Source organism: Balaenoptera physalus (assembly GCF_965194825.1).
Source record: "Balaenoptera physalus genome assembly, chromosome: 1".
Lineage (NCBI taxonomy): Eukaryota > Metazoa > Chordata > Mammalia > Artiodactyla > Balaenopteridae > Balaenoptera > Balaenoptera physalus.
The window spans coordinates 171636845-171663541 of NC_138882.1; the positions used below are offsets into that span (position 1 = coordinate 171636845).

General features: G+C 50.3%; 1 protein-coding gene and 1 long non-coding RNA gene across 6 annotated transcripts in view; one reads left to right on the forward strand and one right to left on the reverse strand.

The window, feature by feature from the left end:
• Nucleotides 1-6511, forward strand: part of NKAIN1 (sodium/potassium transporting ATPase interacting 1) — a 42742-nt gene extending 36231 nt beyond the window's left edge. Inside the window, exons 2-7 of one of the 4 annotated variants that reach the window (XM_082411841.1) lie at nt 1377-1550; nt 2969-3049; nt 4077-4274; nt 4630-4690; nt 5739-5820; nt 5976-6118. In XM_082411841.1, the coding sequence (XP_082267967.1) occupies nt 1377-1550; nt 2969-3049; nt 4077-4274; nt 4630-4690; nt 5739-5820; nt 5976-5985 (606 nt within the window). In that variant the 3' untranslated portion in view covers nt 5986-6118. Of the gene's footprint in view, nt 1-1376; nt 1551-2968; nt 3050-4076; nt 4275-4629; nt 4691-5738; nt 5821-5975 lie in introns of all 4 variants that reach the window. The other 3 variants (XM_082411842.1, XM_082411839.1, XM_082411840.1) reach the window with 3 other exon arrangements.
• LOC309637455 lies at nt 449-26244 on the reverse strand. Of its 2 annotated transcripts, none has more exons than XR_014250553.1 (3): nt 26061-26244; nt 3850-3972; nt 449-769 (listed from the first exon to the last, which is right to left on the reverse strand). It is a non-coding gene; the product is annotated as an uncharacterized lncRNA (long non-coding RNA). The 2 variants fall into 2 exon arrangements; XR_014250554.1 differs by having other exon boundaries at nt 3792-3972.
• Between the last annotated feature and the right edge of the window lie 453 nt (nt 26245-26697).

Genomic DNA, 26697 nt, shown 5'->3' on the forward strand with positions numbered 1-26697 from the left:
TGTTGCTTATTTGGTTAGACTTGGGTCACTAGCCCACCGCAGAAATTAGAAGTGGGCTCAGCCCCACCCAAGCCACAGGGACTGAGGATCTGGGAGGCAGTTTCCAAAACGGAGAGATAAGTTCTGTCAACAGAAGAAAGAATATGGGACAGTCAGTAACAATTGGTATCCTTGGTACCTTTGTTCCTAAATGTATCAGCTGAAAGGTTGAACCAGGGGCTTCTGGAAAGGGAGTGTTGATTGAGTCCTATATCAGTTACCTTTTGCTGCGTAACAAATCCCTACAAAATGTAGTGGTTTAAAACAGCCATTTTAGGTAATTCCCCGGTGGTCCAGTGGTTAGGACTCAGCACTTTCACTGCCATGGGCCTGGGTTCGATCCCTGGTCAGGGAACTAAGATCCTGAAAGCTGCGTGGCGCAGCCAAAAATTGAAGAAAAATAATAATAAAAAATAAAACAACCATTTTATTTAGCTAACGATTCTGTGGCTCAGCTGGGAGACTTTTTGGTCTGGTGACCTGTCTTTGGTCAGTTGGTGGGTTGGCTAGCATCTGAATGATCTAGGATGGCCTCACTCCTGTGTGTTGATGGTTGACTGGCTGTCACCTGGGGTGCCTTGGTTCTTTTCCCTGTGGCCTCTCTTCCTCCAGCAGGTCGGCTTGAGCTCTTTCACAAGGTGTTCTCTGTGTTACAAGTATAACAAGTGGGCAAGCTCCAATGCACCGGCGTTTTTCAAGCCTTCACTTGCTTCCTCTTTGCTAAAGTCCCCTTGAACAAAGCAAGTCACATGACCAAGCACAAAATTAGTGTGGGAGGGCACTGCTAAAGAGCATGGAAGTAGGAAGAGAAAGAATTTGAGGCCAATTGTGCAACCTACTACAGCTCCCTCAGGGACAGGGAGTGAAAAAAATCCCTTTTCTCTGTAGCCCATGGATCCCATGGGCCAGGGCAACCTCCAGATAGGGGTCCTTGGAAGAACGTGACCGAGCCCCCGGGCTTCCCCGGGGTCTCCAGGGCCCTGCCCTGGCTCAGCCCTAGGCCAGGGCTAGGGGGAGGCAGTCTGGATCCTGACTACACGGGCAGAGACCCGCCCCCCAGGGAAAGTATAGGTGCCAATGGGGAGGCTTCTTGGCAGGGAGGAAGGCGTTCTGAACCCCGGCTCCCATCTCCCTTTAGCCCGCCCCAAAGTGATGAACAGGGCTCTGTCCCGCTCATCCTCACAGAGCTGTCCTCACCTCCCAGCATCCCTTTGGTACTGCGGGGCTGGGATGGCTCTGAGACTTGTGTATAATCAGGTCATGGTTCCTCATCACCATGGTAACTGGTGTCACCTGCTCCACAGGGTTGAAAAGGAGTACCTGTCCTCCTTTTTTAGGTGGTGACTGTGGCCTCAGCCTGCTCTTTCCCACAGGTGGCTGCGTTGGAGCGGCAGATCTTTGACTTCCTGGGCTACCAGTGGGCTCCTATCCTAGCCAACTTCCTGCACATCATGGCAGTTATCCTGGGCATCTTTGGTACCGTGCAGTACCGCTCCCGGTACCTCATTCTGGTATGGCTCACTTAGCCTCTCCCCAAGCCAACCCCCTCTTCTCATCCCCATCCGTTCCCACCTCGTTCTCCAGCCAAAGCTGCTCTCCACCCTGGGCACCTAGACCCCTGCCTCTGTCTTGGCTCCAGCCCAGCTGGTGATGTGGATGTCCAAATCCCAATGCTTCTTTGCTCAGTGGAGACAAAATTAGTATTTTCCTAAAGAATTTTCTACAGAAAATTCCAAATATTAACAAGGTATATCACTTAGTGAGTGCCTACCATATGCCAGGCACGTGCTAAGAGTTTCACCTGCTTTACTTATCTTTACGACAGCCCTGCGAAGTTATCTCTTATCTCCATTTTCCAGATGAGGAAATGAGGCTCAGAAAGGTGACAAGGCTTCCTAAAGTCACACAGCTAATAAGTGGCGGGATTAGAGCATCCTGTCCAGAGCGAAGGCTCCTGCCGCATCACCACGCTGCCCTAGTAAGCCCGTGCGAGGGATGGACTTTGTCTTGTTTGGTTTCTCAAGTTGCTTCAGGAAGGCTTGGCTTCTGTCCCTTGATGTTCATCAAGAATGTGATCTAGAGTGGCTAGTGTGGCCTTGAGGCCAATGCCTCCTGTTCCCCAATCCCAGGAGTGCATTTTGTCCCCGGCTCCCCCCTCCTACTTCCTCTTTCCAAGCTCTGGTCCTTGATTATCAAACTCCTGTTTTCACCTAGTCTCATCCCTTGTCCCTTGCTCTTCCTCAGTGACTCATTTATATACCTCTCTTGAGGGGAAAGGCTTTTTGGTAGATTTACTACATAAATGCTTGACACCCAAAGTAACAATGCCATGTAATGTCAGGCACCCCCAGAGCCCACTCGCGCTCATTCTAGGGCTTCTCCACACCTCCCACAGGCTCAGTTCCAGAAGCCAGGTGAACAGGGCCCTTCCAAAGCTCTCCCTCACCTGAGATAAGAGGACCCTTCTCTCCAGTTCTCAGGAAAGCCCCAGGCACCACTGTAAACGGCACTGTCTGCCAGACGGCTGCCACTGGCTTAGGCATAGGATTTGGGTGGAAATATCCAGCTCCTCTCTAGTTCTTTGCCATGGGTAGGATGCCCTCTGGTGTCTGTGGTTCTCTGCAGAGTGGATAGGATTAGCTACCAGAGGACTTAGGTTTGCATGCCAGCCCTACCTCTTCCTAGCTGTGTGATCTTGGAAACTGTAAACCTCTCTGAGCCTTAACTTGGTTATCTTTAAAGAGAAAGACAGTGCCTTCCCTGCAAGGCTCTCATAAGGACTGGATGGATGTAAAATGATCTGTAAACTATATTGCTCTCTGAGTGAGGCATTGTCATAGTTTCCCCTGCAAAGGTCTCCTCAGTCCATTGACCCGCCCCATCCCCACTCCTCCAGGCCCCACCCTGATCCCACCTCTGCTTTCCCCAGTATGCAGCCTGGCTGGTGCTTTGGGTTGGCTGGAATGCGTTTATCATCTGCTTCTACTTGGAGGTTGGACAGCTGTCCCAGGTAAGCCTCAGGCCTGGCAGTGCCAGAGGGCAGAGCTTGACCTTTCCCATCCCCTGCCCCAAGGGCCCCTGTGGTGTGGGTCTCAGGGGCATCATCTCTTGAAGAGACCGCCCTCTACACATTCGAGTAATCTGTGCTCCCCATCCCCCATCCCTACGTTTTCATTTCTGGCATCCTCCGTACTTCTCAAAAACAAATGATGGGGAATTCCCTCGCAGTCCAGAGGGTGGCTTACCCTCTCTGAGCTTCAGTTTCCTCATCTAGTAAGTATAGTTAATAGAAACCCAAATTTCATGTGGTTGCTGAGGGGACGAAAGGAGATCGAACAGCTCAGTGCTTGGCACCAAGTCAGCATGCAGTGAATATTTGTTAATGGACTGCCTGAGTGAATGGATTGAGGAAAACATAGATGCACACATGGGTAAGAACTTCTGATGTAGGCCAGCCCCTTCTCCATTTCAAAAGGGGAGACCAAGGTCTAAAGAGGAGAGGTTTGCCCAGGGTCACACACAGGGAGCAGTGGAGAGGCTGAATGGGCTGTGAAGGGGTCTGTATTGAGGATTTCACCAACAGCTGGATAATTGGACCCGGTCACCATTAATGTCCCTTCCAGCCCTGAAATTCTGAGACTCCTGTGGGTTTGAACCAGCCCCTTCCATCTGTGATACAGTGAGGCCTGCATGGTCATCAAGTGCCACCTACTGGCCAAATGTAGACTTGCAGATACAGACTTCCTCCATACCTTTCACAAATCAAGCCAGGAAAGGAAGCTGTTACAACAACCCAGGTGTGAAGCAGACCTTATATAAAGTCTTCTGGAGGGAATTCCCTGGCGGTCCAGTGGTTAGGACTCGGCACTTTCACTGCCGGGGCCCGGGTTCGATCCCTGGTCAGGGAACTAGGATCCCACAAGAAGTGCGGTGCTGCCAAAAAAAAAAAGTCTCCTGGAGCCTGGGGAGGATTTCCGCCCCCCACCCCCACCCCGCCTCCGGCCCAAGCTCAGTATCCTAGGCCCCTCTGCCCCTAGGACCGGGACTTCATCATGACCTTCAACACATCCCTGCACCGCTCCTGGTGGATGGAGAACGGGCCAGGCTGCCTGGTGACACCTGTCCTGAACTCCCGCCTGGCCCTGGAGGACCACCACGTCATCTCGGTCACCGGCTGCCTGCTTGACTATCCCTACATTGAAGCACTCAGCAGTGCCCTGCAGATCTTCCTGGCTGTGAGTTCTCCTGTCCCCCTGCCTGTCCCAGCCCTGCCCTAGGCACTTTACACACACAGTTACATAATCCTCTTTCCTCTTAACAAGCCAGTAAAGTATTGCCCAGGTCCAACTGGGGAAACTGAGGCTCAAAGAGGTAAAATAATTGTCCAAAATCACACTCCCAGAACGGAGAATAGAACCAGGTATATTAAGTTTAAGGCGCAGTCATTTGACTTGGAGTTGTTATGGGTTTGCCTTCCTCTTAGCACACATGGCCCCCCCCAGCAGGGGTGGGCAGGGCCAGGCAGGGGGTGAAGGAAGAGCTTCCCTCTCCTCCCTCCCTCCCTCCCTGACATGCTGTGTCCTCCCCCAGCTGTTCGGCTTCGTGTTCGCCTGCTACGTGAGCAAAGTATTCCTGGAGGAGGAGGACAGCTGTGAGTGCGGAGCCCCTAGGGAATTGGGGAAACCTGGCCGCGTGCCACCCCACGCAGTCAGCACCCTGGACAGGGGCCAGAGCAGGAGGGAGCCCTGGGTCATTTAAGGCAGCGGTCCCCAACCTTTTTGGCACCAGGGACCGGTTTCGTGGAAGACAATTTTTCCACGGACCCAGGGTGGGTCCAGGGTGGAGGGGTGCTTTCGGGATGATCCAAGTGCACTGATTTATTATGGTCTCTGTGCAGTCAGACCTCTCTGCTAATGATAATCTGTATTTGCAGCCGCTCCCCAGCACTAGCATCACGGCCTCAGCTCCACCTCAGATCATCAGGCATTAGATTTTCATAAGGAGCGCGCAACCTAGATCCCTCACATGCGCAGTTCACGGTAGGGTTCTTGCTCCTATGAGAATCTAGTGCCGTTGCTGATCTGACAGGAGGCGGAGCTCAGGTGGTAACGTGAGCAATGAGGAGCGGCTGTAAATACAGATGAAGCTTCGCTCGCTTGCCTGCCACTTACCTGCTGTGCAGCCCAGTTCCTAACACCAGTACCGGTCTGTGGCCTGGGGGTTGGGGACCCCTGATTTAAGGGGCCCTTCTAGGGGCTGGGGAAGAAGAGGCAGCAGGGTGAGTGGGGATCTGCATAGCCAGGCCATTCTGGGCTGAGGTCCAGATGTCCAGGTGCCCAATCCAAGGCTCCAGCACTGCCCCCCTACCTGCCCCTCTTAGGCCCCATCCTGTCGCTCTGAGGGGCTCCACAGCCCTACTCCTGTCAAGCACCGCCCATTCCCAGTTCGTCCCACTCCCACCCCCAACAGGTCTTGCCTCCCCCCAGCTTTCTCCCTTAAAGGGCCGCCCTCCCCATCCACCCCCCAGCTCTCTATCCTCTTGGGCCTTGGCCCATCCATCAGGACACTGCAGCAAAGCCCAACCCCTAAGGCCCTGTACAGGGTCTGGCCTCAGATTCCTCCCTTTCAGGACCCAGCCTCCCATAACTTACCCCCTTCACAGGCCCATCTCTAACCACGTGCCATCTGCCCTTCCGCAGTTGATTTCATCGGCGGTTTTGATTCCTATGGATACCAGGCGCCCCAGAAGACGTCGCATTTACAACTGCAGCCTCTGTACACGTGGGTCATGGCGCGGAGCAGGGTTGGGTGGAGGGACCCGGGCGCGGCCGTTAGTCTAGGAGAAAGAAGAGGAGGGAGGAGCGGAGAGGACAGCCGGATCTCTCCGCCTCCCTACTTAAGGGTCCACTTCCCTAACCTGCCTTTGTTTCCTGCAGTGCGGGGTAGTAGCTTCTGCCCCACGACCACCCCTGCGGCTAGACTGACCGCCGCAGCCGCGAGCTCCGGCCAAGATGGCAGGCGTGCCCCCTGGCGGCTCGCTGACCGGACTGCAGCCTGGGTCGGCTTGATATGGGTCCGAAGCGGACTTGGACTTGGCGCTTAGCAGCCTGGACTTAAGGGGTGGGGCGGGGGTGGGGCGGGGGAGGGGGTTCGCGGGGTTTGTATTTTTTTATCTCCACCTTGGTGTGTGCTGGAACCTCCCGCCCTTCTCCAGCCTCTCCCTTTCACCCTTCTTCACCCAGCATCCTGTCCCCTGTCCAGAGAGAAAGGACAGGACAGACAGACTCACCCCCCATCTCACCACATTCATTCACCAGCCCTGGGGAAAGTTACCCTGAACTAGAAGCAGGAGTTCTGGGTTCTAATCGCAGCTCCATCACTAGCTCTCTATGTGACATCTGGCAAAGCCCTTGCCCTCTCTGGGCCTCAGTTTCCCACCTCAAATAATTAAAATAATCCCTTTGTAAATGGAGCTCTTTCTAGCCTTTTCATTTGGCTCTCAATTCCCTGGACTATATTGGGATTTTACGTAATCCCCATTTTGCAGATATGGAAACTGAGGCCCAGAGATGTAAAGCAATTTGCTTGAGGCCACACAGCTGGGCTTTTGGTGGCGGCAGGCCTTGAACACAGAATATGATCTGTAGTTTCAGACTCCAAAACCCATTTCCAAACCCCCTTCCAGCTTGGACACTCTAGAACCCATGTGATATACACCACACTCACATACCACCACCACCACTTGCCAACTCCTCTCTTAAAGCAATATATTCGTTCTCTTGTTGGGAACAGGATGGACGGATCCCACAGCCCTGAATTCAGCCTGACCCACAGGGAGGCCTTCTTAGACTTGGCCTCTGTCCACCCTTGGCAAAGCTTTCAATCTCTCTCTAGCAAAGGGGGGACACAACTCAGTTGCCCCACCCCCTTCCACGTCCCTGAGCCTGCTGCACCCATGATCCCCCACCCCTTCAGCAACTCTGCCAACCCCCGATGGCTCCATCCACCTCACCAGTTGGAAGACCTGTGGTTCCAGTGTGGAAAAGGGCTCATCTATGCTGCCTGGTCAACAGTGTTCAAAGATCACCAGTGTTCATGATCACGCCGGTGTCCAGAAGCAACCTCTAACAAATCCAGAAGTTGTTCTGAAGAGGCAGAATGGGGGTGTGGGTCATAGTGGGGGCTCTGGAGGGCCAGCACCTTTCCTTAAGAGCAAGTAGAGATGAGGGCTCATTCTCCTCACCTCCCTCCACAGACCCCTCTGAGAACCCTGCGTCCTGTGCGCTGGCTGGTAAATCTGAGGGCAGGAGGATCAGGCCTCAGCTTCCAGTTTGTGACATAGGAGTGGTCCTGGCTTAGGAAGGAGGGTGGGAGGCATGGGGGAACCAGATGGAAATACAGACGGTTGCACACCTGAGCCCATCCATGGTGACCATTCCTTGCTCTCCACTCTCTGATCTAGCATTCCCTCTCATCTAAGGCCAAAATATCCTGAACTTGGACCCCACCCCACCATCCCATCTGCAGGTCTGTGCCAAAGAGCCAAACCCAGGAGTTCTTCTGGTCACTACAGGGCCCAAGGTCCCAAATGGTGAGCCTGGTTAGCTATGGGTACAGCTCAGGAGGGCAACAGTTCCCTTCAGGCCTCGCTGCTGCTCTGCTCCTGGACCAAGTCCTGCCTCCAGCCCTCTCTTCTCAGAGCCACCCCAGCCAGCTGTCATCTAACCCCCAACCCCCAACCCCCTTTCTACTCAACGACTTGAGCCACTGGTGCTTTGAAGCCTTTTGTTTTTATAAGATGGTTTTTTCAAGGAGACTGAGTTTTCTTCTCACTGGGACCTTGCAAGGCAGGGAGTGTTGCCCTGGTTTCTGTGCAGGGGGGTTGATTAAAGATGGTGTTTTCCGACTTCCCTGGTGGCGCAGTGGTTAAGAATCCGCCTGCCAATGCAGGGGACACGGGTTCAAGCCCTGGTCCGGGAAGATCCCACGTGCCACGGAGCAACTAAGCCCGTGTGCTGCAACTACTGAGCCTGCACTCTAGAGCCCGTGAGCCACAACTACGGAGCCCGCGTGCCACAACTACTGCAGCCCTCGTGCCTAGAGCCTGTGCTCTGCAACAAAGAGAAGCCACCACAATGAGAAGCCCATGCACCGCAACAAAGAGTAGCCCTCGCTTGCCGCAACTAGAGAAAGCCTGCACGCAGCAACGAAGACCCAACACAGCCAAAAAATTAATTAATTAATTAATTAAAAAAAAAAAAGATGGTGTTTTCTTCTGTATCTTCCTGTCCTCCTGCCCTGTGAGTCGGCAGGGTCTTCTAAGGGAGAAGTCTTTGCATGGAGGGTGGGCAGAGGTTGGGAATCTATGTCATTGTCATTATCAGACATTCCTGGGGCACTGGCCTGTCCCTCTGGCTGGCTGTGTAGCTTTGGGCAAGTCACACTCCCTCTCTTTCCTCATCCATAAAATGCAGAGAGGGGATTAAATCAGTGGGTTCCCAAACCTGGCTTTGCAATCCCTTGGAGAGCTTTCTATTTTTCTGATTAAGTGCATTTTAAGGTTATGCTTTCAAATATCCTTTGCATCCTGGCTCTGCCCTCTTCCTAAAAATTCAGTTCCTGACTTGGAATAAGCTGGCAGACAGTGCTTTAGACACAGATTCCTGCATCCCAACTGGGACATCCTGGCTCCTTTTCTGACCGTACAAGAAGAATCAGTATTTTGAATTTTAAAATTTTACTTTTGTGTGTGAGTAGGTAATAAGTATATGTGGTACAGGATTCAGAAAGTTCCAGGGGGCTATGTACTCTTACTTATTTTTTATATCTTTCCGAAGATAGTCAAACATTTTTAAATTATATAAATTTTTTTTTCCTTTTTCACACAAATGGTAACATATTTTACTCACTCTTCAACTCCCTGCTTCTTTCACCTAACTGAATCTTGGAAATCTTCTCTCAATAACACATGTGGAGCTGCCTCCCATTCTTCCACAATGATTTGGTAGAATTGAGATTTTTAAGATCCCCAGGTGACCTTGATGCAGTTAGGGGCCAAGAACCAGAGGTTCTACATAAGGATGCCCAGGTCCACTATTCAAACCTCTGTGGACCATTCCTGGTCGTGGAGTCAGAGGGAAATAAGGAGTTTATGGTCTAGTGGGGAGCCCACAGGGTGAGCAGGCAGAATTTGATGCTGATAGCAGGTGGTCGATGCTGAGGACAGTTTAGCATGAAAGGTGGTTGTTAATAGGAGCTCGGGAGAGAGGTGATCTGAACATCCTGGATGGACCAACAGCCTGAGCAGAGGTGTGCAGGGAGGAAAACCCGTAGTGTCTGGGGTAAAAATGCCCAGAGACGAACTAGCTGGAGAGAGCCTCGGTGGGGAATGTATTAGTTTTCTATCGCTGTCATAAGTTATCACAACTTTAGTCTCTTAAAGCAGTATACATTTGTTATCTTATAGTTCAGTAGAAGTCCAACATGGGTCTCACTGGGGTAAAATCAAGATGTCTGGAGGGTTGCATTTCTTTCTGGAGTCTCTAGGGGAGAATCCATTTCCTTTTCTAGCTTCTAGAGGCTACGTGCATTTCTTGGCTCGTGGCCCCTTTCCTCCATCTTTGAAGTCAGCAACATCACAGCCCTCTGACCTTTTTTTTTTTGCCCCTGGCCACACAGCATGTGGGATCCTAGTTCCCTGACCAGGGATCGAACCCGTGCCCCCTTGCAGTGGAAGTGTGGAGTCTTAACCATTGGACCACTAGGGAAGTCCCAATCTCTGACCCTTTTTGCATCATCACATCTCTCTAACCATAGCCAGGAAAGGTTCTCCACTTATAAGGATTCGTGTCATTGGACTGGGCCCACTCGAATACTCCAGGATAATTTCTTCCTCTCAAAGTCCTTAATTCCATCTGCAAAGTCCCTTTTGCCATGTAACGCATTCACAGGTTCCAGGAATTAGAATGTGAACCTCTTTGTGGGGCCATTATTCTGCCTTCCCAGGGAAGGAGTCGTATCCAGAAGCCCTGAATGTCAAACCAGAGTGCATCGGCCTGGTGTGATGGCAGGGGGAACTATTGAAGGATTTTGAGCAGAAGCTACTCAATTACAACTGTCCTGTAGAGAGAACTGGCAGGGCTGGAAGGGTGGGTTGGAGGAAGGAAGCAGGAAGCAGTGTTTTGTCTGGAAGAGGCCTAGGGTTTCTTACTTCCCTGTGTAAATGTCTGTTCTTGGGGGTATGTGCGTAAACTTGGGAGGTAAAGATCAGCATGAACTTCAGGAGTCAGACATCCCTGGGTCCCCGTTCATCACTCTGGAACCAGTCAAGCTGGCCTTCCCACAAAGCCCCGTGCAGCTCCTGCCATCCTGGGGCCATCTCCCGGCAACCTCTGCACATTCAAATAATCCAGGTAGGACATACCTTCCAATAACTGCTGGGTCATAACGGCGCCCAAGCCATTCTTTTTTTTTTCTTTTTTCTTTTTTTTTTTGATGTGGACCATTTTTAAAGTCTTTATTGAATTTGTTACAATATTGGTCTGTTATGTTTTTGTTTTTTTGGCCCTGAGGCATGTGGGGATCTTAGCTCCTGACTAGGGATCAAACCCACACCCCCTGCATTGGAAGGCAAAGTCTTAACCACTGGACCACCAGGGAAGTCCCTCCAAGCCATTCTTTGAAGCACTAGAATACAAATTCCCCAAGGTGCATTTGACAAGCATAAGAGCCTCCTGGGATCTGTAGACTAGTGTTTGCTTGAATGCGTTGGAATTGGGTCTTGCTGTTTCTACACAGACTAGGCATGAGGGAGGGCCTGACACCAAGACCTTATTGCCTTATAAGATTCAGTACTACACAGGCATGGCCCTGGACAGGGCTTCTCAAACTTGCAGAGCATAAGCAGCCCTTAAAAATCCAAATTCCCGAGCCTGATCTGAACCACACTGAACCCAACATCAGTGGATGTGGAAGGAACTTGTGTTTTTCACTAGTGCCCCAGGTGATCCAGGTTTGGGAGATCCTAGACCCAGGTAAAGAGGCATTCAGACATTTTTGAAACTTCCCCCCCTCCAGTGTCATGGAAGGCCTACCAAATTATGCCTGCCAGCTCCCTCACATCAGAACTCGACTCTAAGACTCTCTCCCCCAAGTTTAATTGCATTCGTTAATAATTGTTACAGTCTTAAATTTTTTTAAAATGGTTAATAATTTCAAAGTCTAGGATCAACTCTTGAACTTAAACATTGACAACTTTACCATTCGGTTAGTTTGATCAAAGGCAGGTCTGAGTTTGCCTGCCACCACCTGTGCTGGGGACCACACCCCACCCTGAGCCTTGCTTGCAGGGATTCAGCGATTCAACCAGACTGATCAGGCCCAGGCCGACTGGGGCTGCAGACAGAACCCTGTGCTGGGCATCCAATACTGAAATACTCCAAAACTAAAGTTTGAGTTCTTCCTCTGCCCTCTTCTCATCCTGGGACCTGGGGCCACTCCTCCCACCTCCAGTCTTGGTGACTTCATCAGTGAAATGAGAGGGCTGGACTTTGCAGAATATTCCTGGGCTTCTTTACTGCTGACATTCTGGAACAGGGCTTCTCCATCCTAACTGTACTTGGGATGTCTTTTTAAAATACAGATTTCTGGGCTCCACTCCTGTACCAGATTCTAATTCATTGGACCCAGAGCATCTGAATTCATCCTTCAAATATTTATTAAGAACTTACTATGTGCCAGGCACTGAGGATACAGCAGTGAACAAAACAGAACGTAATGCCTGCTCTAGTGGGGGATATCTATGGGAGGAGACATACATAGGTAAACCAGTAAAATATATGGTGTGTCAGATAAGTGTCATGGAGCAAAAGAGAGCAGGGAAGGGAACACAGGATAGGGATTGATTCTGGTTTTAAATTGGACATCAAGTTAGGCAGGAAGGTCTCACTGAGAAAAAGTTTTGATAAAATACCTGAAGAAGAAGACAAAGGGAACAGCAAGTGCAAAGGCTCTGAGTCGGAGCCTGAATACTGGAGGGAAGCAAGGAGGCCAGGGTGGTTCAAAGCAAGGAAACGGGAGAGTAGTAAGAGATGAAGTCAGAGAGATAAAGGGGTGGGGGGAGTGTCAGATGCTGTATTGGCTTGAAGAACACCATAAGGGCTTCAGTTTTTAAACTGAGATGGGAAACCACAGAGCTGGGAAGAATCCCTTTGGATACTGTGTGGAGAACACACTGTAAGGGGTCAAGGGCTGAAACACAGAGACCAGGTCAGATACTATCAAGACAATCCAGGTGTGGGATGGTGGTGCTCGATCAGAGTGGCAGCAGTGGAGGAGGTGAGACATGGCTGGATTCCAATATATTTTGAGTGTAGGACCAAGAAGATTTGCTGGGGTTTGGCTGTGGGATGTGAATGAAAGAGCAGAGTCACACAGGACCCCAAGGTTTTCAGCCTGAGTGAGTTGCCCTTGCGATGGGATGACATCAGGAGGAGAAAGTTTGGGGACAGACTCCCGTGTTCTGGTTTTGGACACCTAAAGTTTGACATGCCTGTTAGACATTCAAGTGGAGATGTCAAGGAGGCAGTTGGGTATAAAAGAGGAGAGTTCTGGGCTGAAGATAGGAAGTTTGGAATCATTGATGTTGAGATGGTGTTTCAAGTCATGACAATAGATAAAATCACCAAGAGAATGAATGTAGACAGGGAAGAGGGTTGAAGACAGTCCTGGGAGCTGGAGAACATTAGGAGGAACCAGCAGAGAAGGCTGAGGTAGGCAAACCAGGGAGCTGATACGAACTAGCATTTTGAGTTCACTCAGTTTACTGATTTCACTCTCTGTCAAGAAATATTTACTGAACACCTCTTATATTCCAGGCACTGTTCCAGACACCGAGGCTACAGCAATGAACAAGGCAGACAACGCTTTAGCTTTCTCTCTTACAACTTAGCTTCTAGGCAGAATTGACATATATTTTCTTGTTTAGTCTTCCTAACAATCCTAAGAAGTTCCATTACCACCATCTTATAGATGGAGTCACTAAAGCTGGGAGAGATTGTCACCTATTCAAAGTTACACAGCTAGTAAGTGGCAGAATCAGCATTTAAATCCAGCCACTCTGACCCCTGACTCATTATCTAACCACTGAACACATACTGCCTCATGGGGAATTCCAGTGCCCAGGCAGGGCTGAGAACCACTGCTCTAGGATACTCTTAGCTTTCTACTGCTGTATAGCAAATTACCCCAGAACTTAGCAGATTAAGTCAACAAACACTGTCTTAAAGTTTATGGGTCAGAAATTCGGGAGCAGCTTAGCTGGGTGGTGCTGACCAGGGTCTCTCATGAACTTGCAGTTTAGAGTTAGGTCAGGGCTGCAGATGTGTGAAGGCTTGGCTGGGCTGGAGGGTCCACCTCCAAGATTGCATAATCACGTGGCTGTTGATAGAAGGCTTCAGTTCCCTTTCACATGGAGGAAGTGAGCCACATAAAAAGTGGATCCAGAGCAAGTGATCTGAGAGAAAGAGAGAGCAAGGAGGCTAGGAAGACCTAGTCTCAGAAGTCACACACCATTACTGCCACCACATTCTGTTGGTTGGAAGTGACTCACTAAGTCCAATCCACATGAATGAGTAAGCAATTAGTCTTCACCTTTTGAGGGAAAGATTGTCAAAGAGTTTGTAGACATACTTTAAAAGCCCTAGAGCGACTCTGATTGTTGTTATAATACACTTACATTATTGGGTTGGCCAAAAAGTTCATTTGGGTTTTTCCGTAACATCTTATGGGAAAATCCAAATGAATTTTTGGCCAACCCAATATTTTTAAGAAACCAAACAGGTGCATAGAAGAAATGGGCTGTCAGTCTCCTTTCCTCCACTCTTCCCTGTGACCTTCTGGATTCAAAAACTCAAAACTTTGGGCAGTAGGGAAAAGGGGATCTCATCTATTCATTGGTGGAGAGTGCATGGTGCCTGGGACATGGTAGACACTTGATAAATATTTATGGAAGACACCTGCTGGAGGACCTCGTATAATCAGACATATGGGTTCATTCCATGGGTTTACGAACCCACGGGTTCATAAACTGCCTCCACATGTCTGTTCTGGTGCTAAGGTGCAAAGATAGATCTGATCTAGTCCCTGTCCCCAGAGGGAGCCCTCGGACTGGAGAGGGGGGAAATTTAATACAAAAAACAAAAAACAAAATAGATGCTATAAGTGGCAGTATGATCCGGGGATGCAGTGGAGAATCATGGTGGAAGCACAGAAGAAGAGGGCAATCGAGGGAGGCTTCATAGAAGAGGTGGCACTTTGAACCGAGACTTGAAGAATGAGGCAGAGTGAGTTTGGAAGACTTGTGTGGAGAGAAATAGCATTTCAGGCCAAAAGAACAGCTTGTTCAAAGACGTAGAGGTGTGAGAGAACCTAGCATGTTTGGGGAGTTTCAGAGTTAGAAGGAATCTTGGTATTATTTAGCGGAAACCCTAGTTCTGCTTGCCTCTCCTCATAATAGTAATAGCCAGCATTCTCAGATGACTGCCACCTGCCAGGCACTGTGCTAAGCACTGTGGACGGATTGTCTGATTTGAACCTCACAACAACCCTATAAGGTGCCTATTATGATTATCTCCAGTTCATAAATGAGGAAACCGAGACTCAGAGAGGTTAAGTACCATGGCCAGGGCTGCACAGTGAGTAAGTTGCACAGCTGGGATTTGAATCAGGATCTTTCTGACATACAAGCCTGTGTTTTTAATCTCTGCATTGCACTACGTCTGCATTGTTAAGTGGTCTCGTAGCCTCAACTTGCACACTTGGAGTGACGGGAAGCTCACCATCTCTCCGGCCAGGACAAAGAGGCTGTGGAGGTCTTTCATTCCAGTCCTGAAATGCTAGGAATCACCAGCCTAATTGAAGCAAGGGCTTAATAGAAAGACAGGCACCGGCTTCCCTGGTGGCGCAGTGGTTAAGAATCCACCTGACAACTCAGGGGACACGGGTTCGAGCCCTGGTCCAGGAACATCCCACATGCTGCGGAGCAACTAAGCCCGTGCGCCACAACAACTGAGCCTGCGCTCTAAAGCCCGCGAGCCACAACTACTGAGCCTGCATGCCACAACTACTGAAGCCTGCGCACCTAGAGCCCGTGCTCTGCAACAAGAGAAGCCACCTCAATGAGAAGCCCACGCACCACAACGAAGAGTAGCCCCCGCTCACCACAACTAGAGAAAGCCCACGTGCAGCAACAAAGACCCAACGCAGCCAAAAATAAATAAATTAAATAAATTAATTAAAAAAAAAAAAAGAAAGAAAGACAGGCAGTACCTTTTGTGTCAAGGCAGCAAGCATTTACTGATTATCAATCCAATTCCATTTACCCAAAGAGCTCTGGTTCGAGGCAGCATGATCAGCACCTATTAGGGGAGGTGATGGCTGCAGGGGCTACAAGGAGGGGCAGCCTCTCCCGGGGGACTCAGGGAGGGCCTCCTGGAGTGACCCAGAGGGAAGGGCATGGATTTCTCTAGATCAGAGTTTCTCCAGCTCAGCGTTATTCCCATCTGGGGCCACATGATTCCTTGCTGCGGGAAGCTGCCCCACACGCTGGAGGATGGTGAGCAGCACCCCTGTGCCCTGCCCACAAGATGTAACCCCACCCTCAGCAGTGACAACCAAAAATGTCTCCAGACCCTGCCAAATATCCCTGAGGGGCAATGTTGCCCCTGGTGGAGAATTACCTCTCTACCGAGGAAATAAAGTGAGTTAAGTCATCAAGGAGGAGTGAGTGAGACTTTGGGTAAAACACTTAACTTGAGCCTCCTTTTTCTCATCTGTAAAATGGGACAATATTTGAAAGGGTTATTGTGATAACTAATGAGAATACCTGTAAAGCACCTGACACATAGACGGCCCCCAATAAATGTTAGTTCCTTTCCATTGTAAGACAAAAATGACAACCCCTGACCCCAGTCTCATCAAACCACGGGCTGCATCTGAGACTGTGATCCTTAGGCTCCAAACTGGGGCCTCGGTGTCTCTGCCCCCACAATGGCACTGGGGTGAAGAGAGGAATGAAGCTAGATCAATGGCTCCCAACTTTTTAAATTACCACCCTCATCCTGGTCCCATTTTAAAAAAGAGAGCATTGATTAATAATTATTTCCCAATTGCCCAAGGCAGCTGTCCCAGCTCTGTGAGGCAGGACTCACCACATGACTTCCTGGAGAGTCGGTGATCCCAGCCCAGAACAGATTTCCCTGTTGGCTTGACAACCTCTTCCCACATCAATATGGGATGATTCTCTGGATTCAGAAATACCGTGAGAACACAAGGACCCCATTCTGTCACCAGAGGCTCCCGAATAGCAGATTAAGAATCACAGATCGGTTGGTGATTATATGAGAGCAGGGGCTCCCAAGCCCCCAGCACCAACACCAAGTCCTGCAGCTACTGTGCCAGGCACGGGGCTCGGGGTTTCACTTGTGCCGCTGCCTCATTCAGTGATATCGTGGCCATTTCATAGATAAGGACACTGATAAGAATTGCATTAAATTGGTAGATTGCTTTGGGTACTATGGCCATTTTAACAACATTAATTCTACCAGTTTAAGAACATGGGATATCTTTCCTTTTCTTTGAATCATTGTCAGTTTCCTTTATCAATGTCCTATAGTTCTCAGCATATAAGTCTTTCACCTCCTTGGTCAGGTTTATTCTGAAGTTTTTTTGTTTTTTAATGTGATTTTTAAAGGGATTTTTTTTTTTTTACTTTCCCTTTTTGATATTTCATTTTTTTTTTAATTAATTAATTTATTTTTGGCTGTGTTGGGTCTTCGTTTCTGTGCGAGGGCTTTCTCTAGTTGTGGCAAGCGGGGGCCACTCTTCATCATGGTGCACGGGCCTCTCACTATCGCGGCCCCTCTTGTTGCAGAGCACAGGCTCCAGACGCGCAGGCTCAGTAATTGTGGCTCACGGGCCTAGTTGCTCCGTGGTATGTGGGATCGTCCCAGACCAGGGCTCGAACCCGTGTCCCTTGCATTAGCAGGCAGATTCTCAACCACTGTGCCACCAGGGAAGCCTGATATTTCATTTTTATTGTAAAGAAATGCAACAATTTTTTGTATGTTAATCTTGTATCCTGCTACCTTGCTGAACTCATTTATCAGTTCTAGTAGTTTCTGTGTGGAGTCTTTAGGGTTTTCTATATATAGTATCATGTCATGTCACCTGCCAAGGACACTGACTTCCAAACTCTCTCACCCTCCAGGTGAACACACCCTATATGCATTTCTGTCCACATTCCTGGCCTCCTGCTCTTGTGTCTAGGGAGGGTCCTCAGTGTGACTGGTGGGGTTTGTGAGGGTGGTGGGAACTAAAGGCCTGGGGCCCAACAGGGTAGGATGCTACTGACAGGAGGAAAATAATCGATATTAAATACTCACCGAGTCCTTTCAACGTTCCAGACTTAACATTAACTCCCTTAATCCTCACAGAGACCCTGTGAAGCAGCTGCCGTAATTCCCATTTTATGGATGAGGAAACTGAGGCATAGAGAAATTAAGATTTCACAGGTGGTGAAGGGGGAAGACGCCTGTTCGTTGAGCGCCTGGCTGGGCACTCTTCATAAATGATATCGTTCATCCTCCCCACCATCTCCAGCAGAGGTACAGCCCCTGCTTTACCCTTGCTGTCTCTTGCTTGTTTTCACAATCTTAATCTTGCTCTCGCATTATCATCTCCCTCTGCCACCTTCCATAAGAAAACTGGGGAGCACGGCCGTCACAGCGACATCTGCTGGCTGGCGCTGCATCTGTGCTGCCTCCAGACATCTGGACTGGGAGGGGACCACCTCGCCCACCCTTGAGTCCATGTCCTCCTGAATGCCTGACCGTCCTGCGGCCTAGCCAGTGTCCTCCTTCTCCCTCTCCTTTCTTGTTCTCAGTTTCAGAAAGATCATGGGCCCTGGAGTTTGACCAGGGTTTGTGTCCTGGCTCTGGCACTTACTAACTGGGTGATCTTGGCCAAGTCTTATCATTTCTCAGGAGCTCATTGTGTCACTTGTAAAATCCCTCACTGGGCAGAGTTCTCTGAGGATCACAGGTGGTACTGAATGTAAAATATGAAGTGTGAGTTCCCTTCCCTTGGCCTCCAGGCACAGAAGGTGTCCCCTCTGCCTGCCTGGAGGGAGTGTGACGCAGTAGGATTCCACTCCAGTCTGTGCCCTCCGGATCCCTGCCCTTCCCTGGCATCTCCCCTCTTCCTGAAAGATAACATCTCATGAATTACCATGGATGGGGACAGGGAGGTTTCAGGGCCCCAAGGAGAAGGTAGATGGGGAGCTGGGGTCAATGGGACCCCACTGGGAGAAGGTCAATGGGGAGATGGGAGGAGTCACGGTGACATAGAGCACTGGGAGCGACCAGGAAGGTGAGTTCTTGTCTCAGTTTAATGGGTCACTTTAGACAAGTCAGCTGCTGTTCTGAGCCTCAAGATTCCTATCTGTAAAATGACCCTAATAATTTATATCTTCAGGCCCTATAGGGTAAGGGCTTTGGAAATTGTAAAAGCTGTACACAGGGAAAGAACTCATTATATTTTGGAGTGGCCTGAGGCCTCCTTGCCAGACCACACTCTGGAGCAGTCTGGTGGGACCCGAGTCTCAGCTCTGACCCCCAGTGGGGCTCACAGAGGCCTCCTCCATCTGCCAGACGCAGCCTTTCTCCATCTGCCTCTGCAGCCCCAGTCTGCCCTCCTGGGATGGCAATGGGCAAAGGACCCATCTCACTGTCACAGGCGTTGGCCCTGAGAACCAGCCACCATCTCCTTCTGCCTTCTCTCCACCCCATGACCTGCTCACCGCCCTGCAGCCTTTGTCCAGAGGCCCCAGGAAGTGTCTCTGAGCCTTCACTGTGGTAAGCACTCCCATTGCCCAGAAGTGAAAACAGAGCCCCTGGAAGGGAAAGAAACTGTTCCAGGTCTGGGGACCATCATGTCTCCCCACTCCATGCCTGCAAGGACTGGCCGGGGGTCTGGACGTCACGGGCACGCTGCTGCTGGGGCTTCACCTTAGGTGTCCAGCCTGGTCCTGTCGGTGCTCAGTAGGTGTTTGTTGAGTAAGTAAGAGAATGAATGAATGACTAAACGAATGTGTGAAAGAACAGCAGGGCGGCTAGTATGGTTATTCCCTTTTACAAATGAGGAAATTGAGGCTTGGTGAGGCAAAGGGCCCTTTCCCTCGCCAGGCCACACAGCCGTGAACGGACTCCTGGTCTCCGACTCTAAACCCCTTGTTCTCCTCCGGGTGGAGATTCTGCCTCTTTGCCTGGGTCCTGCAGCATTTCCTGCTCTCCGAGGGCTTGGTAAGAACAACTGACCTAATTCCCTGGGTTTTAGGGTACCTGGACTCCCCCACATTCCCTACCTTCTTCTCCATGGGAAAAATATAAAAGACCTCATCCTAGCAGCCCCTACTCCGGGGTGAAAGCACGGGTCGGCCCCACTGGGATCTGCGGTCACCACCACCACCACCACCATGAGGTCTTCAAGGCCCTCTGACCCCTCTGATGTGGCCAGGCCACAGTTCTGGAGCTGGAGCTTTGGAACAGGCAGTACAGGCTCCAATCCCAGCTCTGCCCCAGGGCAAATCACTTTCCCTCTGCAAGCCTCTGTTTTACTTATACAGACCTGTTACTTGCACACCTCTCTCTCTCCTTCTCTGTCTCTCTCTGGGGTGTACTGGGTTTGTAAGGAGCCATGCATCACTGTGCCTGGCACACGGTAGGAACTCAATATACATGTGCCTTTTCTGTCCCATGTCATCAGTACAAGGTACATCAACACCTCCATTGTGAAGCCAATGCCATGGACCGCCAAGGAGTCTTTCAGCTTAGGCCAGCCAGGGAGAGATGGGGTGGCCCGTGACTGCCTGTGCCTCCAGCCACAGCCCTGTCAGGGTGCAAATGAAGCTCTCTTTGCTTTCCTTTGCCCACCAGAGTGTCACTCGTCTGCCCTCCTGAGTCCTGGTGTTGGCCCAGCCAGCATCCTTGGTCTGGCTCCCCAAAGGGCTTGCTCCCTCTGTTCCAATGATCTATTGCTGCCTAACAAATCAACCCAAAATGTAGTGGCTTAAAACATTTTAATATATCTCACAATCTGGGGGGTCAGGACTTGGGAAGGTTTCGGCTGGGCTATTCTGCTCCATGGCATCAACCCAGGCCACTGGGCAATATTTAGTGAGTGGTTAGGTTAGTCTGGTCTTAGGATCCAAGGCACCCACGAGGCTGCCCTCACATGCCTGGCGTCTTGGTGGCAACAGCAATAAGACTGAGCTCAGCTGGGCCCCTCTCCGTGTCGTCTCAGGGTCTTCCCACGTGGTCTCCCCAGCAGAATTGTTGGAGTTTCACATGGTGATGCAGAGCTCCAAGAAACCAAGGTGGCAACTGCCAGTCCTCAGAAAAGCTAGGTTTGGAACTGGCACAGTATCACTCCCACCATAGTCCATTGGTCAAAGCAGCCACCGGCCAGCCCAGATTCAAGAGAGGGAACCACTGACCCTACCTCTTTTTTATTTTTTTGGCTGTGCCGCACGGCTGGTGGGATCTCAGTTCTCCGACCAGGGATTGAACCTAGGCTCTCGGCAGTGAGAGTGCGGCGTCCTAACCACCGGACCGCCAGGGAATTCCTGACCCTACCTCTTAATAAGAGGGTTGGCAAAGAATCTGTGGTCACCTTTAATCTGTCACACCATCTAAAGTCTCTCCATCCCCCTGAATTTAATACAACATAGGTAGTTTCAGCTCCGACTGTGCCAATGTACAGGGTACTAAAGATGAAATGGTAATGGCGGAGGAGAGGGGACATTTAAAGCCACGGCTGTGTCCTAGGGAGTGAAGATTCCCTTGTACAGAAGGCGTCTTGTTTCTTCTGAATTCCTAAGGGGGCTGGATTTGCAGGGGAGTAGGGGCTAGAGAGAATGGAACATCTTCTACGTACAGGGAGAGAAGAAAGTTGGAGGCCCTGTGGAACAAACTGGGAAGAAGGGGAGAAAGGGGAAAAGGCCTGGGAAACCTGCAGGGGGTGAGCTGGATGAAAACCTTCCGATGGAAGAAGAACTTTTCAGACAGATGTCTAATATTCTCATTCATTCATTCAGCTGATGTCTATCTCCTGCCCACCAGTGCTGAGCACTGAGAACATGATGATGAGCAAGATCAGTCCCTACTTACAGTCTCATGGAGGACGCAAACAAACAAACAAAAAGTAAAAAGACAGATAAGCATAGTAATTACAGGACTTCCCTGGTGGTCCAGTGGTAAAGCGTCCACCTTACAACGCAGGGGACGCTGGTCCGATCCCTGGTCGGGGAACTAAGATCCCACATGCCGCAGGGCAACTAAGCCCACGTGCCTCAACTAGAGAGAGAAAATACGCATGCCACAACTAGAGAGAAGCCTGCGTGCCACAACAAAGAGCCCGTGCCACAGTGAAAGATCCCGTGTGCCACAACTAAGCCCCAACGCAGGGCTTCCCTGGTGGCGCAGTGGTTAAGAATTTGCCTGCCAGTGCAGGGGACACGGGTTCGAGCCCTGGCCCGGGAAGATCCCACATGCCGTGGAGCAACTAAGCCCATGCGTCACATCTACTGAGCCTGCACTCTAGAGCCTGTGAGCCACAACTACTGAGCCTGCGTGCCACAACTACTGAAGCCCACGTGCCTAGAGCCTGTGCTCCACAACAAGAGAAGCCACCGCAAGGAGAAGCCCATGCACTGCAACGAAGAGTAGCCCCCGCTTGCCGCAACTAGAGAAAGCCTGCGTGCAGTAACGAAGACCCAAGGCAGCCAAAAATAAATAAATTAATTAATTAATTTTAAAAAAAGACCTGATGCAGCCTAAATAAATAAATAAAATATTTAAAAAAAAACATAATAATTACAAATTGCAGGACTTCCTGGTGGCTCAGTGGTTAAGAATCCACCTGCCAATGCAGGGGACATGGGTTTGAGCCCTGGTCTGGGAAGATTCCACATGCCGCGGAGCAACAAAGCTCCTGCACCACAACTACTGAGCCTGCGCTCTAGAGCCCGCGTGCCACAACTACTTCAGTAGTTTGCTACCCACACAAAGGCCTGTGTGAGGGGGATTTGTGGGAATCAGAGAAAGAGGCTGAGTTCTAGATCTGGTTTAAAAAATTAGTACCAGAGACAGGAGAACAGGATGTAGATGCTTCCATGAGCTGAACTAATTAAGCATGAACAGGGGCTCAGATTCCTAGCTCCATCCCCACACTGCATTTCCAGGATTTTGCAGACATCTTTCAAGCGTAGGGACCTCCACAGAGTATATGAACGGAGGAATCAAATGATCCATCACAATCTTGGTTCACGATTCCTGCCCTTGGTGGGGGAGTGTGTCGCAATCCAACAGGGGAAGCACCCTCTACAAAACTGGAGCACATCGGAATCAGATGTGGCCGGTGACAGAGGCCTGAAGGAGGGACTTAGGAGCACAACCTTGAAACACTGAGCAGGGAGAACTGATTATTCCTCTGGGTGAGTTCAGAGAAGACTTCCTGGAGGAGGGGACATTTGAGCTGTGCCTCGAAGGATGAGAAGGAGCTTGCTGGGCAACAGGGAGAATGAATTAGTTTGTGTCAAGCGAGAATGAATTAGTTTGTGAATCGTCCAGGTGGGTGGCCAGTTCTGTTCCTTGCAGTTACTCAAGGACCCAGGCCATTCTCTACAAAATTGTCATCATCAAGGTCTCTGCAGTTGTCTCAGCTCACACACCTCCACTGCCTGCTCCTCTCCTGCTGCTCACTCTGCACTGGGAACTTTTGTCTCCACCATGTTCCTGTGCTGGGGGTCAAAAAAGACATAGCATGGGGCTGACTTGTCTCCTCATTGAAGTCAGGTTGGACCCACATCCAGGCTCTTCCCAGACTGGTTTCACCAACTTTTTAACCTCAGGAGCCAAGTGACAGAAAGCCTAATGCCCACGAGGGGAAGCACAAAGTTATTGGTCCCACAGCTGAACAGCCCAGGTATAGGCCTGGCTGCAGGCTCTCGAATGATGTCCCCAAAGACTGGTTTCTCCCTCTTCATCTCTTGGTGACAAGGCCTCTGGATTGGCCCAACTCTCAGACAGGCCCTCATGGTAGGGAGATGCTCCAGCCCCCATCCTCACCAGGCCATTGCCTGAAACCCATTCTGATTGGACCTGTGTAGGTCATGTGCCCACACATGAGCCAATCACCACAGCCAAGAGAATGGATATAAAGTCAGCCAAGCCACCTCATGTGCTCTGATGCTGAGGATGTAGCTCCATCCTTACCACATTGTCTAAGTGCAGGGGAACTGGTAGATCTCCAAATAAAAATCAGAGGGGGACTTCCCTGGTCACACAGCGGTTAAGAATCTGCCTGCCAATGCAGGGGACACGGGTTCAAGCCCTGGTTCGGGAAGATCCCACAGGCTGCAGAGCAACTAAGCCTGCACTTAGCAACTAAGCACCACAACTACTGAGCCTGCACTCTAGAGCCCGTGAGCCACAACTACTGAGCCCACGTGCCACAGCTACTGAAGCCTGCGTGCCTAGAGCCCGTGCTCCGCAACAAAGAGAAGCCACCGCAATGAGAAGCCTGCGCACCGCAACGAAAAGTAGCCCCCGCTCACCGCAACTAGAGAAAGACCGCGCGCAGCAACAAAGTCCCAACGCAGCCAAAAACAATAAAATAAATAAATTTATATTTTAAAAAATCAGAGGGGATGGTTGCTTGGGAGGGAATCTACCAATGACCATTATGGTGCAAACCCCTTCCGCTTTCCACCAGCCTCAAAGTCTCTTCCCCCTTCCCCAAACCAGTAAAGTCTATTCCTGCCTCCAGGCCATGGCCTATACCCTCCCCTGGCCAGAAGTGCTCTTTCTTTTCCTCGTTTTCTGAGACATAGATTAAATGCCACCCTTTCCAGCTTGGTTCACAAATATTTGCTGAGTCTTCTCCCTCCATAGAGGGCCTGTAGACACAGAGAAGAAACGGATTGGATACAATCCCTGACCTCTAGGAATTCACAGTTCAGTGGAACAATATTAGAAGCTACCATTTATTGTCTGAATGCCAGGCACTGTTATGCCTTTTCACACATCACCTCATTTGGTTTACACACACACAAAAAAATGGTAGCCACTATCCTTACTAGCCTCTGTGCACAGCGCCTGTCTCCTCAGACTGTAAGCTTTGAGAAAATCCACCAGCCTCTGACCACCTCTTCCTCCTCATCTCATGCCAGTCCTCATTCTTGTTTGCAGGCACCACGCTGATCTTCCTTCAAGTCCTTGACATTACCATGCTCCCTTCTACTCCAGGACCTTTGCACATGCAGGTTCCTCTGTCTAAAATGCTCTTTCTCCTATTTTGCCTAATTAACCTGTCAATCCTTCAGAGGTCACATCAAACATCCCTCCGGGGGGGGGAGGTGTCTTCCCTGACCTTTCAGACCAGGCCAGTGTCCCCGCTTAGAAGCTTTTAGAGCATCCTACCCTTCTTCCGAGCACTACTCACAAGTATAGTCATATACTCATTTGTGTTTAGTGTCTGTTATCAGTCTCGCCACCAGACAATAAATTCCCATGAGGGCAAGATTGGGGTCTGTTCTCCTCACCAGATGATTTTGACCTAGCACATAACAAAAGCTCAGCAAATATTTGCTGAATGAATAAATTGTACATCCATGTGCCTATCCCCCAACACACAAGGGGGAGGAGCTGAGTCAAAACCTGTTAATGTGGTCGTAATCCAGAATGTGACAAAACAATGCTTAATTTAAAGCCAAATGGTACAGGCATTAAGTTCAATACTTGTTATAAAAGAAAAACAGTTAATGCTGTAACCTTAGATAGGAGATAGTGATGAGCTCAGACAGACCTGGCTTTGGGAGTCAGCTTTTGCAAGGTTTTAGGACAACTTCAGGGAGTTTAGGGGAAACAGTCCCAAGACTTCTTTTCTTATGCTGAAGCTGGGCGGAAGTATGCTCTCTCTTCTTCTGGGACTGAGAGGTGTAAACTCAATGAAAGCCTAGGGCTGTTTGTAATCATCTTGCTTGGCTGCATGGAAAAGAGAATTGAGGGATGATGAGACAGATGGAGCCATACCTCAAACTAGTATACTTGTAGAGCTTGTCAGTTATTCCCCGCCCATCACCAACCCTTTTTGGCTTTAATTTGTGGTAGGTTTCTGCCACTTGCAACTGCTAGAATCCTGGTTACCACAATGTTCAAACAAGTCTAATCTAGATCTTAAGTGGGCAGGAGACCCAAGTGAAATCATAAAAGGTTTAGCATGAACCTGGCACATAATAGGCACGCATCGCCCAGAAAACACCATTTTTATAGTTCCCTATACTTTTCCACCGAAGTACATATCACGATTTTAACTGAGCAATTATTCCTGTCATTAATTTTTCACTGTCTTCCAATTAGACTGTAAGCCTTATTTGTGTAGAAACTCTTCACTACATACCTTCCACCCATTATATGACCAAGCACAGAGTAGGTAATCAATAAATATTTTTTAAATGAATGAATCAGTGAATAAATAATTAGGCAGTAATTACATGGTGGTTAAGAGCATGGGCTTTAGGGTAAGAAAGACTCCAAAAATGCTAAGTCAGACCCCAGGTTTAAGTGCTTCTCCCACCTACTAGCTGTGTTAACGTGGGCATGCCACATAAACGCTTCTGAGCCTCAGTTTTCTCAGTGTAAAACAGGATGATAATATTACCTATTCTACGGATTGTCGTGTGGGAAAAATGGAAATTGTGTGAAGTATTAGTACAGCTATTAATACAATTCTTCCTAGCAAGTATATAAAATGCATGTTGGTTAAGGGGCTGACAACAAGGCTTCTTCTTCACTTCCATTCTCCCAACCCACTCTCCAACGACCCTGCGAAACAAGACAGGTCGTGGTCACTGCACAGAAGAGGAGCAGGACCCACGCAGGGGGAGGACCTGCTCCAGGACTTACCAGAGAATCGGACCTACTGGTCCTCAGGACGGGCGGATCTGGCCGGGACCAGCAGGTGGAGCTGCGGAGCGAGCTGCTTCCTGGAAACGTCTGGGGCCCCCCCACAGGCGCTCCGACTCGGCGTCCGGCCCTCGGGCCCCGCCCACTGCGCCCCCTCCAATCTCACGCCTTCCCCCACTACTGTCCTTCCCGGCCCGCAGCTCCCGAAGCTCGGGCCCCGCCTCCAACCCCACCCCCGTGGAGCGCGTCTCCCCGGCTCCGGGCCCCTCCGAGCCCCGCCCATCTCCCCCAGGTCGGGCCCCGCCCACTCCGCGCTTTACCCCGCCGCTCCCCGCCCCCTCTCCCCAGAGTTGAGCCCCGCCCCGGCCTCCACCCCCTCCTCCCCCGGCTCGGGCCCCGCCCCTCAGCCCCATGGACTCTTGTTCCAGAGCCAAGGCTCCCGGGTGTTGGGAGCTGCTGACTCAGCGGAATGAAACCAGACCTTGGCGCCCCACCCCTACCCCACTCTCCCAAGAGAACTGGAGGTTGGCGCCTGGGGAGGTGGGAGGTGCGACCGCGCCGGCCCCGCCCTTCTTTTGTTCAGAGAACATTCCTTTGCTCCAGCCTTCCCAACCTGGAGTCTGTGGTTACTGTTTCA